At 42.7% G+C, this 13,014-nt stretch overlaps 1 protein-coding gene across 3 annotated transcripts in view; it reads right to left on the reverse strand.

Moving 5' to 3' along the window:
- The window catches only part of HCN4 (hyperpolarization activated cyclic nucleotide gated potassium channel 4), a 104,349-nt gene that overhangs the window by 72,327 nt on the left and 19,008 nt on the right, over positions 1 to 13,014 (reverse strand). For all 3 annotated transcript variants that reach the window (XM_050903455.1, XM_050903454.1, XM_050903452.1), the window contains exon 2: positions 1,230 to 1,653. In XM_050903455.1, the coding sequence (XP_050759412.1) occupies positions 1,230 to 1,653 (424 nt within the window). The remainder of the gene's footprint in view (positions 1 to 1,229; positions 1,654 to 13,014) is intronic.

Here is a 13,014-nt window from a genome sequence, read left to right on the forward strand (position 1 = left end):
CCTGCCTGTGCTATGAAGCAAATTAACCTAGTAGTGAATTCTTCAGGGCTGTAGCCATCTCTCCCTATACATCTGTACAGCACCTTGCACAATGTCATCCCAAACTTCAACAAGGCATTATGCTCTGCTGTAAGTGAAGCATTCACAAATTTTAACACCACAAAGATGAAGCCTGAAATTTGTAAAGTATATACCAGTGCTCTCCCTCTGAGTCTGTGATGCTGGGAGGAGGAAACAGTTCAGCTCTATCATGAATTAGTGTTCTGACAGCTCGGTGCAATCTAGCCATGACTTGCATGGCTGCTTTCCCTTCACATTCCCAGGAGGACACTCTGCATTAGATCATGCTCTGCATCAGGCTCTGCTCCAAAGCAGAGGAGAAAGTATGGGGAGGAAGATGAAACTGCCTTGACCAGCTTTCCTTGTCCTGAAAATATGCTCCTGACGTGTGGAGAAAGCTGCAGGGAGCTTTCTCTCTGCTTTGGAGAGCACAGAGATGGGAAAAAACCCCCTAATTTTCAAGCTACTTGTAAGGTTGTGGCTTCACTCACACTAGGCCTGACAACTCACCCTGCGTATGGGAACTCCTCTGGGAACAGCACAGGGTCCAGGGGTAGTGGGGCTCTTGCTTTTCACCAGACCTTTATGTCTTTAAACAGACCCTATTTGTCTCCATGCTCTTCTTTCCTCTTCCCCTTAACATAGTGTCAGAGAATTTAGAAAGCAAGAAGGTTATAAATACATCATCAAGCCATTTATTCGAGATAAGTATGTAAAAGAAGAAGATGCTTGGGTAAACAAATGCCACAGGTTCTGCAAATCAGCTGTCTCTAGACCTTTCCTCTGAGCTGTTTCTGGACCTTTTGGGACCCTGAGGGGGCAAGACCCCGCTGTCTGGCTAACTGCTCTACTCACAGGCAGATCTATAACTACACACTTCCTGCAGGGGCTCCACCTGTACTTTCCTCCCAGCCCATGCATCATCTCCACAGATTATATATATTATGATCGTGAAGCAGATAGTACAGTCTCAAGTGGCTAAGTAACAATATGCTGAAGACCCTCTCAGGAACCTGCCAAAAGCAAAGCATTAGACTCAAGACACAATTCTTTAGCATTCACACTGGGATAAAGTAGGAGAATGGGCATTCAAAGAAAGCACTTTTGTGTAATACCAGCGTAAGTGGAGAAAAGATTTAGGATGCAAGTGCATCACAGCCTCTGCTCACCTCCTCCCACTGGTGAATATAGCGGATGAGCCGGGAGAGCCGCAGCAGCCGCAGGAGGCTGAGGATCTTAGTGAAGCGCACGATGCGCAGTGCCCGGGCTGTCTTGTACACCTCAGAATCAATGCGGGTTTCAACAATCAGGAAGATATAGTCCACAGGGATGGAGGAGATAAAATCCACCACAAACCAGCTCTTCAGGTACTTCATCTTGATCCTCTGTGGGTCTAGGATGATCTCTGTGTTGTCCTCCACCACAATGCCTGTTCGGAAGTTGAGGACAAGGTCGATGAGGAAGAACGTGTCTGAAACCACATTGAAGACAATCCATGGGGTAGTGTTTTCATCCTTGAAGAAAGTGATGCCCACAGGGATGATGATCAGATTCCCTACCATCAGCAGCAGCATGGTCAAATCCCAATAAAACCTGGACAGCAAGACAGAGACACGTGAGATCAGCTATAGCATAGGAGATGAGGGAGCCCAGGTCAATAGAACTAACGTGCTTTATACATCTCTACTGTCATTCATTCCCTATGCTCTGCTAGTCTGCCTGATGTACTCAGAGTGCACAAGCTGCTAATTAAGCCTTTAATATCATAGGAACACTCATATTCTGGCTTAGAGGGTTCAGAAAGGAATTGAGTACATGGCTGGACAGGCCCACTCGAAAACTTTGACTTCAGAGCCACCCAAGAAAACACTGACATACTTGCAGTTCCTACAACAACCATTAGGTAAAGAGAGAGAGAGAACAAGTATTTGGAAGGCCTCAGAGTTCGTATGCCAATAAAGCCGTTTGGGGTTAAAATCATCAGGCTTGCTCCTACAGGCTTGCTCCTACTGTCTGATCCTTCTTTAGAAGTAGCTAGCACTGATAGCATTGGGATCAGGATTGAACTGAAGAACATGCTGTGATCTGCAGTGTTCAGTTCGGATTTCTTGCTGAGCCAAGCTTATGGGGAGCCTGGACTTCAGGAGTTTAGTCCACACTCTATAGACTCCTGTGTTGTACAGAAATAATCAATAAAGCTTGGAGTCACATGCCTGGAAATATCTATTTCATTTCTAAAGTAAGCAACAACAACATTTAACTACTGTTCCATGAAGCACAATCTCCAAAAAGCTTATCTTCACTTTAGTGGCAAGTCAATATTATCCAGTGGACCTTACAATAACATTCATTTTTGTTTTTGAAGGCACACACAGTCTGACTATAGTTCCTAATTTATTTGTTTGGGATTGTTTAAAGATTTTCCCCATGTGTTAGTGTAAAAGACACACTATCACACAATGTTGCCACAATTCACCCAGAGTGAGGACTAAAAACTTTTCTGGGTGTCATACTTTGCTGAAGAGTCTCACAAAGGAGCCTCACTGCCCAACACAGTGGTGCTCCAGTCCCCTCCGAATGTTTCACATGTAGAGATGCCAACGTATTGTGGTTTCACATTGCCAAGATTTCATCAGCTCTACATTGTATACTACAGGGTGGCTACTATAATATTGTGAGGTATCATAAATGACTTGTATTAAGATGCACTTGGCACAGCAAATGAGCAAAGTACACAGAGCAACCCAATTATCAGGTTTGGTTGCTTCAACTTGAAGATGCAACATTCACAAAGCTGCAGTGGCTCTTCCAGTCAGTCACACAAATTAGCATAGTGTTTATATTATTATTAATCCCTTGAGTACCAAATAAGTCTAACTTCCTAGACCATAAAAAAGGCGACAGCCAATTAACACAAGCGAGAGAACTGAGCCTTCCTTTAAACCGATCATCTCAATAGCAGTTAAGCCAACAGAGTGACTCTGGATTCACAATGATGTAATGAAGGAAACTGTTGGGTTTGCTGAAGAAGGACATGGATATGCTGCTTCTCTATCTATCCGACAGATTACAGTCAAAATCACTGAAATGTTTTAGGAGAAATAGATTTGCCTTAAAGATCCTCAAAATCTAGCTTTGGTAAGAGTTGTTCAGCTTAAGCCTGGGCCTTGGACCAGACTGAGCTGCTGCAGAACAGTATCACTATAGTGAGGCAACTACACCAATTCGTTAAACTCTCAGCAGGAAAACAAAAAGGGCAGAATATGCCTTAAAAGCCTTCTCTGTATAGATTCTCTCTCCCTGTTAACAACATAACACTTTAAAGCACCTAAAAGCATATTTAAGATTCCAGCTATTACACATGTACAGACAGGGTCACAAACCAGCAGCACACCAGCAATTCTCAGAAACATTCAGCAGAGGCTGATGGGAACTGACTTCAGTATGAGCAAAGTTATCCACTAACGAGGTTCCTAAAAATGTCATCAACTATCTCTTTCTTGCTCTCAAGGTGCCATGCCCCTGCAGGCAAGGTAGCACACAATCCTTCACTTAGTATAAAGGTACAGTTGGTGCTGGTAGACACTCGGCAATGAGATTTGTCCATATGCTTCTAAGAGCAAGGCCGTGTCACACAGTAATATGCATTAATACTGTATAAATCCATGTTGCGGTCTTCCTTATTAAGGGCCTGAGATGATGCTGCAGCTTTCCTAGTCAATTAATCTAGATAATCACACAATAGCAGGAAGTCTGGAAGCAGTGTGTATATTATTACTGAAAATAAATAACCTCCCAGCCATCTTTAATTTGCCTTAGGGGATACAGAAGGAGATATGCACAAAAAAAATTATTTTTCCCAAGTTTCAAATTAATGGCATGAGACTGACATGGCCAGACATGCAGAGAAGTAAATGTAAGTGGCTTTCTTCAGAGATCTTTGGATTTTTGTGCCTCTTATTTTTACGCTGGCTGGTGATTTCAATACTTAGTGGCAACTGGGGACAATGACAACAGTGGCTAGCATGGCTCACAGTTTAAGTAAGATGTTTTCTACACGCACAACCCCAGTAAAATGCTTTCTGCCTGACTGTAGCACTTCTTGCTACCCCAGTCTCTTATAGTCAAGCATGGTCATACCACGGTCAGCTGTCCTGCATCCTGATTTACAGCATTTCTTCCTATTCCAGTTCTAAGATCTTTAAACTCACTTCACACATGCTCTTCAGTCCCAGTCCACTATTACTGCTGAACTGTCCACAGAGAATCATGGTTTGCAATGTGGGCAAACAAAGATGAAGTGCTAAGATTCATTGCCATGTGCTTCTTAAACCACAGTTCTCCTCAAGGGTGTACTAGTGACTCAAGATTATTGTCACAGGCTCCCCTCAGTTCTGACCTTTAAAGCCATCACCTCGAAAACACAGAAGGTAAACTTTTGTATCCAATGCACCTCTGCTAATAAAAGGGTATCCAAGGTGTCAGGGAGGAGATAGCCTTTGGACTCTACAAAGGAGGCAGAAAAAGCTGAAAACCACGAAGAATTTGGTCTGCACACCAATTCCAGCACAGGAAATTCACCTGCCTTTACAATGTAAACTGCCTAGAAGTTAAAATTTAACTACTGAGATTCCACAGCTCCTGCACATTTTAATTTTACCTACATATGAAGGATGATCTGCTCAGGGTGGCATCACCGGATTTAGACTGAGTAGACTCTCAGGGACCGCAACACCTCAGAGGTCTAATATCATCTATGTGTCATTTTGTATTTAGACTGAGGAACATCTTTTCACTCCCTGTAAATTATTGGCCAGAATGACTAACGGTGCATGTGATGTACGTAAGGGCAAGCACCAGCTATTAATAACCCATGTTTTCTGTATTTCTGTTGTTCTTTTCACCCAGGGATTCCACAGAGTTGACAGTGATGAAATTGGCTCCACTGCACCCATGAGAGGCAGATAGAGTTATTATCCCCGTCTTGCAGGTAGAGAAGCCGCATGGCAAAATTAAGGGAATGGGATTTGTCCACGGAAGTCTGAGGCTAAATAAGGGTTAGGACCTGAATTTGATTCTTGAGTCTAACCAGATCTGAAGCTACTCATATGGCTTGAAAAAGAGTTTAACAGACATGCATCTCATGGACATCTTCCTCTGATACCCTGTCTTCTTCTCACTTCTCTCCCTGTTTTCAAAAGCCTACATAAAAAATTAATAAATATGAATGTATTGTTTTATTATAGTTGACTCGGCACGACTGAACAGCTCACAGCACAGGGAACAGCCAGCACTACATAAACCAGATGTCTTGTTCAAACATACTTGTTTTTTATACTACATCCTACTCTATGCATGCTTCTTAGATCTGAAAATCACATTTTAACATGCACCGCTACCTCTGATCTTTTAATTCCTGATATATTATTTAGTTGTAACAGAATGCGTCTGAGAATTAGTGTGGCAAAGACACTTCAAGAATATATGCTCTTTAAGCATAGTTGGTGTCACTCAGTTGATTTGATAGTACGTATGCTTTGTAGGTATTAGTTTGTGGTTTTTGACCGGAAAGTTAGATCGTCTTTCTGTTCTGTCTCGTGCATAATGTAACAGCAGGCTAGGAATATTGCTTTCGGATGTCATTTTTTTAATTAAATAAACCTTGATTTTTCAAAACTATTCCATGATGCAGTGTAACCAATTATAGTGCATAAGCTCAGGAAGGATTGTGACCAATTGCAGAGAAAATAGTGAATTGCAGAGGTTAGCCTGGTCAGCATCACTGTGTCAGTATGGCATTCAAAACCTGCCCCTGAGTGGCGCACGTTTGTGGCCTTAACTTCTGTTCTTGCTCTGTAGTGTTTGCCCTGTCGAGAGAAAATAGACTTGAGCAGCCTCACCTCTAAATTAACAAAGCTTTTTGGATGTTTTCAGCTTCTGCTGAAAGGCAGCCAACTCTGGGTTGAACTGAGGCGCTGCCTGAAAGTGCACAGAAAGGAAGCAAAAATAAAAATGCATCTAACTGAAAATGCCAGGGAGCCAGGATATTCTCAGCAGCAATGGAATTTAGCTCAGACACCGTGGCCAACCTTCCTAACCTTACAAGAACAGATCTTTAATGAACATATCTTGCTAAAACCAAAACCAAAGACAAATCCAATTGCTCTACCAAGCCCAGGCAGGAGCACTGGCTCGGTGCTGACTCAAGAAATGGAGTGCCACCTACTGAGTCACAAATGACATCTCCATCCTCTGCTTTGCATGGGGAGGAATTGCTACATTATTCCCTTGAAGAGCTGATGAAAATCTGCCCTTTTCTCCAGAGTGGCAGCTCCCTTCCCCAGCTCTGGATTGCATGTTGAATTAGACACTGCTGTGCTCACCAGCAACTATCCTGACAGGAAAGAGGTCACGCTTTAATTCCCAGCACTGCTAGTCGGGCTAGAAATAGAAATCATCTAAAAAGAGCATTAGCGGATGTCAGTGTGGCTGGAGCAGCAATGGTGGGAGGAAAGTTTACTCCAGAAAGCAGCCATTCACATAGGTATCTGAACACAGAGGAGAGAGAAAGAGAAGGAAGCAGGAAGAGATCCTTCTCTGTCTTTGGAAGCATTACTTCTCCCAGATACGAGTAGGCGTATTTCTACTGAAGAGTTACAAACTTTGCATTATTCACAGAGATAATAGGAGGAACATGGTGATTCACTGCTCCTAAACACACTAAAGGACACTTAACCAGCTACCAAGTCCAAGAATTCACTTGCTAGAAGAATTCATTTATTTATAGGGAGTTATTCAAATACCTGTGCACTTGAAAGCCTCTTTGAAATTAATACCCACCAAAAAAAGAGTCAAATGACTCACAAAAATATTCTGTGTGCTATATAATGGGAAATGATTAGGGGGACCTAGCTAAAGAATAAGACAAACAGTTTTAATTCCTTCTGACCAATCTATGCAAATAATATGTATCCTCTGCCATCCTGAATAAAACCCCCGAGAGCACTGATAATTAGCCATGCATTACGACAACACAAGGAAAAGAGCTCTGCTGTGTCCCAGCCTCCTCTAGAATTCCCTGGCTGCCTGCTTCAGCAGCGCTGGCTGCTTCTCATTCAGCCGTGGCTGTCCCTGTCTGTTACAGAACATGGGCTGCACCAAATTCAACTTCACTGCCAGTTGTTGCTGAGCAAAGACATAGCAAATAAACAGTGGAGATACACCCAGGGCTGATACAGTGGTTAAGGGCTACACTCAGATTACCTGCAATTATGGGTCTATCTCCTCCAACTATCTCCTTATGATGACAGTAAGGAGGCAGGACTGGGAGCCCTGTACAGCTGGTAGTCTGAACTATTCATCTTTCTTTTGAGCTTAATGCCGTAGTCATCATGATGCCTCAGCTGGGTATCACAGAGTAAGTGGTATCAGTGAGTTACTAAGATGGGATACAATTCTGCATGTGATTAACTTTCCTATCAGGAGCAAAAGCACTATTAGCTAGTGATGAATTTTAAGTGCTTACATAAGCAGGTGTATGATTAGGGATATCTCACAGTACAGCGTCCGCTACAAACGAGACGTATGCCTTGGAGCACTTTGCATCTAGATTTCTTAAAACTCATGCGTTGGCTGTGACAAAATCTTCACTGAATTCAACTGTCAGTTTTACTTGAGGCAAGATATTTTCCAAGGTCTGTATTTAGCCTTTGACTTAGATTATCTCCAATCTACATAATTGCTCACCTAATCCCCTCTGAACCGTGCAGAATTCCATACTGTGTTTTGAGTTTAACACATATGCTCATATTATTACCTTAAAATATAATTACATGGATTTTGGTGAGTGGAAAATTAAGAAAGCTATTGCTTATGTAATACTTTAAAATGGCATTTGCAGTCCAAGCAAGGTAGCATGTTAGCTTTTTGTTGCTTCTCTATCATCAATTTTTAAATCTAACACTACATTATTAAACAATAATCAACACCCTGCATTTTTCAAAGTAATGTCCATACATTAATTAAATCCCAACAGACATAATTAAGAAGGTATTATCATCCTATATTACAAATAGATAGACTATGAGATACTAAAGATTTAAGTAACTTATTCAGAGGTAGAACTACTACCCAGAAAATATGGTTGCCTAGTTTCAGAAGAGGTTTCCAGTCAAGTTATATACTGTAATTTGATCAGTAGCAGCAAAGGGGAAATTTCCTTTCTTTTCCATTGTAAAAATATAAATATACACATTACTTAGTGATATTTTTATTCCAGCTATAATACTTGACAATTTGCAAACAACACATTTGAGGCACCAATGCATTTAACCAATTATGACGTAGTACATTGTGAATTATGCCCTTCCTTTAACTTACAAAACACAGCACATTATATCAAGATGAGTTAGCTTAATTTATTAGTTCTTTGGTAGTACCTACAATACACCCACTCTACTGTCAGGCTTCTTAAAGAGATGAAGATTTGCGTGACATCCAGAGGGACCTGGACAAGCTCAAGAAGTGGGCCCATGCGAACCTCATGAAGCTCAATAAGGCCAAGTGCAGGGTCCTGCACCTGGGTCGGGGCAACCCCCGGTATCAATACAGGCTGGGGGATGAAGGGATTGAGAGCAGCCCTGCCGAGAAGGACTTGGGGGTACTGGTGGATGAAAAGCTGGACATGAGCCAGTAATGTGTGCTTGCAGCCCAGAAAGCCAACTGTATCCTGGGCTGCATCAAAAGAAGCGTGGCCAGCAGGTCAAGGGAGGGGATTCTCCCCCTCTACTCTGCTCTGGTGAGACCCCACCTGCAGTACTGCGTTCAGCTCTGGAGTCCTCAGCACAGGAAAGACATGGACCTGTTGGAGTGGGTCCAGAGGAGGCCACCAAAATGATCAGAGGGATGGAACACCTCTCCTATGAGGAAAGGCTGAGAGAGTTGGGGTTGTTCAGCCTGGAGAAGAGAAGGCTCTGGGGAGACCTTATTGCGGCCTTCCAGTACTTAAAGGGGGCTTATAAGAGATGGGGACAAACTTTTTAGCAGGGCCTGTTGTGATAGGACAAGGGGTAATGGTTTTAAACTAAAAGAGGGTAGATTTAGACTAGATATAAAGGAAGAAATTTTTTACGAGAGTGGTAAAACACTGGAACAGGTTGCCCAGAGAGGTGGTAGATGCTCCATCCCTGGAAACATTCAAGGTCAGGTTGGACGAGGCTCTGAGCAACCTGATCTAGTTGAAGATGTCTCTGCTCATTGCAGAGGGGTTGGACTAGATGACCTTTACAGGTCCTTCCAACCCAAAGTATTCTATGATTCTATGTGACGGAGATTTTTACAGGAGAATTCAAAAGAATCGAGGACTAGTAAAGCAGACCTTATATCGAAGGTAATCTACCAAGGAACGTGTTTGTCTGAACTATGAAACAGCTCAATGCTCCAAATAAACACAGAGTTTGGTCGCTGTTGGCACAGCCCCTGCTGCAAGCGTGGTCACAGCGGACCACAGAGAACACCGCAGTGGGCAGCCCCCTCCGACGAGCCCAGGCTTTTATTGCCGTGACTACAAAAGCCTTGGACGTTGCACTTCCCACCGGCTCTGGTCAACAACTGCAAAACGCAATGTGAGCTCATTACGAGGGGAGTTGCCTTTTTCATCAAGTATTAGCTAAGGAGAAATGGCAAAGCCTTCGCCTCATATGGGCTCTGGCCTCTGCAGGGAGGGAGAACATGCCACATGCCAGGACCTCCAGGGAAATCTCTCCTCCAGGGCTCTTCTGGATAGCTGGGACACTCAGCATTGCCTACGGGAGCTGCTAGAGCAGCACCAAGAAACTGGTGGTGATAGTCCTTCACAAAAACTAGATTTATCAAGATAGAGACATTTCTATGGCCTCCATCTAGTCAGTTTAAAACAGGCTTTGTGAATCAGCCAAGGCAGACAGTCCTGATGTTCTGTGACTTTGCTGGCACAACTTCATTGTGTTTCTTGTTTTTCTGTCTCAGAATACCCAAGCACTTTGTATTGTCTTTGCGCTGAAGTGCACCAGTCATGAACCAAAACCACATTAAGAAAAGTATTGTTCAAGCATGTGAAAAAAAAAAAGGAACCTTATCCCAAAGAGCTGATAACACCCCTTCTCATAAGTGTATTTAACTTTCACTCAGATAGGGAAGCTGATGATAGAATTTAAGTGACTTGGCTAGGACAACAGCACTCTAACTACTAGATAGTGCTATCTGTCACTCAAGTTCCTCCAAATGCCATACGGTGTATGTGAACTATACAGCAAGTGGTATCACTAAGCTCGGTTTCATGGAGACTGAGCAAACCTTGCAGGGTGTCGTTTCATTACAGTCTGAGGCATGTCAGGACAGAGAAGTTGATGGAGGCTACAGCGCTGCTGCCTGGCTTGCATGTGTCCTGGGATAATGAGTTCTGGACATCTAATCTGTAAAGTCAATGTCTACCACCTAACCCTGCAGTGTGCTTAATAGAAATTGTACAAGCATTTTCAAGAGTTTTATGTGCAATCTGCCATTCGATAAATGCAAATGTATTGGAACACTTACACCTAGTCCTTGGCCCGCAGACATACCGTATCACACAGAAACAATATGCTCCTGCACTTAATTTCCAATAATGCTGAAACATAAACATGTCACAAGAATAAGAAAAGTCATGGTGGATTCTGCACAAAGTAGTCAATTGACCGGTCTCCTCAACTCCCGCTGCCTTCCTGTCTGCAGATATCATCCTAACAAATTAAACCGTATCTTAAATCTATACTTAGAACCCAATTTTCCCAGAAAGGTAAAAATAAACAAGATTTCATTTCCCCCTTTGGGGAACGCACACACAGAAACAGAGATAGCCACAAGAGACTTTGTTTGTTCCGGCTCTAAATTTGGAGTATGGAGGCCAATACAGCACACATCCCATTTCCGACTAAAAACAGCATTAGTAATATTTTCTCACTTGCCTGGATGCAGCTATTACTAGCTCATGGAGAATTCCCCTGTAACAAGCTGAAAGAGCAGTGAAATTATTGTGGGTACTACCTGTAGGAAGGCTCATTCTCTCTCTTTTTGAAGGCCCAAAGGAAGAACATTTACACGCTGAACCTAGACAATTTATGGTTCTCATAGCACCGAGATGATCAAAGATATAAATCGTTCTGCAGTGGAAATTCATTGCAGCAAAGGCTGGAGACACTATTGGGAAGACAATATGGTACAGATTCAGTGGGAGATCTATAAGCACAAGTTTCTTCTAGAAGGAAACCAGGTCAGTGGAACCACTGGCAAACCAAGCTCTAACCCGTCTGGACAGACTCCTCTCCCTACTGGTGGGACATTAGACCATCTCAGGCTCCCTGTTAAGGGAAGGTATAGACAGATTGCACACCAGCTGCTGGTGGTCTGGGATTACCTCCTACAGAGCCACAACACTGCCTAAGATGTGTTCCACTCTGTGGCTGCCGCATCAAACTTCATCAGAAGGAACCTGCAACACCACATCCTCCCAGAGTTAAAGAATTAAGTACAATTTTCTATTTGTAGCATTTAACCAAAACTGCGTTCATGGTAGAAAGCCCAGGCCAGAGAGCTTAACGCTCTCTTCATATCCCACCCTACTGCACTCATAAATATTTCTTGATTCCTCCCTCCTCTGCCCCTCCTCCACTGAATCCCAAAGGTTTTCAAGGTGTTAGATGTGTATTGATTTCATAGAGCTCCCAGAATACATTATGTATGAGACTGACATGCTAAGGGCCTGGCAATTCCATATTGTTTGATCTTCTGAAATCTCCCACTTGTATGAATATGGAAAAGTTCCTTTTTGTTTGCTGTCCATTGATCCAGACGTTGACCCTTCTCTGTGTGCATTTATCTCTGATGATTTAATAATGAAAAGGACCAATAAACTGAGGAAAGGAAGGAAGCCCCTTTAGGGGGACCTATTGCCATGGAAACGTGCCATATGTTGTTGTTGTAGAGAACGGATAGATCAATAAGGGCTGCAGCTTCCAAGTCATCATGAATATGTTGTGGAATGTGAAGGACTAAAGCCTAAAGATATGCATAAGTTGTGACATTATGAAGTTCAGGCCCTGGCCCATATCCAACATCTTGCATGAGTCAAATTCAAATGTTCGGGCAGTCTGTTAGAAAGGTGGATCTGCACTAGGGAGTTCTGAATTGTCTCAAAAAGCAGCGATATTGGTCCAAGGGTTTGATTTGTACCCAAGTATATGAGAGAAAGTGATTGTATCTTATTTCAGAGTGCCCAGACTCCAATGTCTTGGAGACATACAGGTAGAGATTTCAAAGCCTACTTCTCTGAATCTGATCTTTCACCTTTACTTGCCAGAGTATTAACAGCAGCTCACACTTACAGGATTCAGTGCTGCAGGGACAGACTTTACATCTATATAGATGATATAGATGTATGTATGTATATTAGTTCAGAGTAAATGCTAATGCAAGAGTGGCAGAGGACATACGACACCAACTGATGGAACAGGTATCTTCTACCAACTTATCTTCTTGGTAAGTTACAAGAATGACAGGCTGGATTCTTAACTATTTTGTATTGACATGGCTCTCTTAACATAATATGTGTTTACATGAGATGACAATGTCAGCCTCACCACTAGGAATCCAAATTTACTAAAATTAAACACTAAAATAGGGCAGAGACATGACATGAGTCACATAACTAGATAAGAATCACAGTCTAGAAAGTCGGGGACACTGGAGGGGACATTGCTCTGCTTTCTGCTAGCTGTTGTTTTGCTTTGGATTGACAAATGTATGCCCTCATGCTCTGCAGTAGTCCACAAAGAGGTGACAAACGCATGCAGCAGATAGCTAAGTCATCTGCCAGGCTGAGAAAAAGACTTCTAGCCATCTGAGATGCTAAAAATGTTCCTCCTAGGTATTGCTATGCCA

The sequence above is a fragment of the Gymnogyps californianus genome, chromosome 11, assembly GCF_018139145.2.
Source record: "Gymnogyps californianus isolate 813 chromosome 11, ASM1813914v2, whole genome shotgun sequence".
Classification (NCBI taxonomy): Eukaryota; Metazoa; Chordata; class Aves; order Accipitriformes; family Cathartidae; genus Gymnogyps; species Gymnogyps californianus.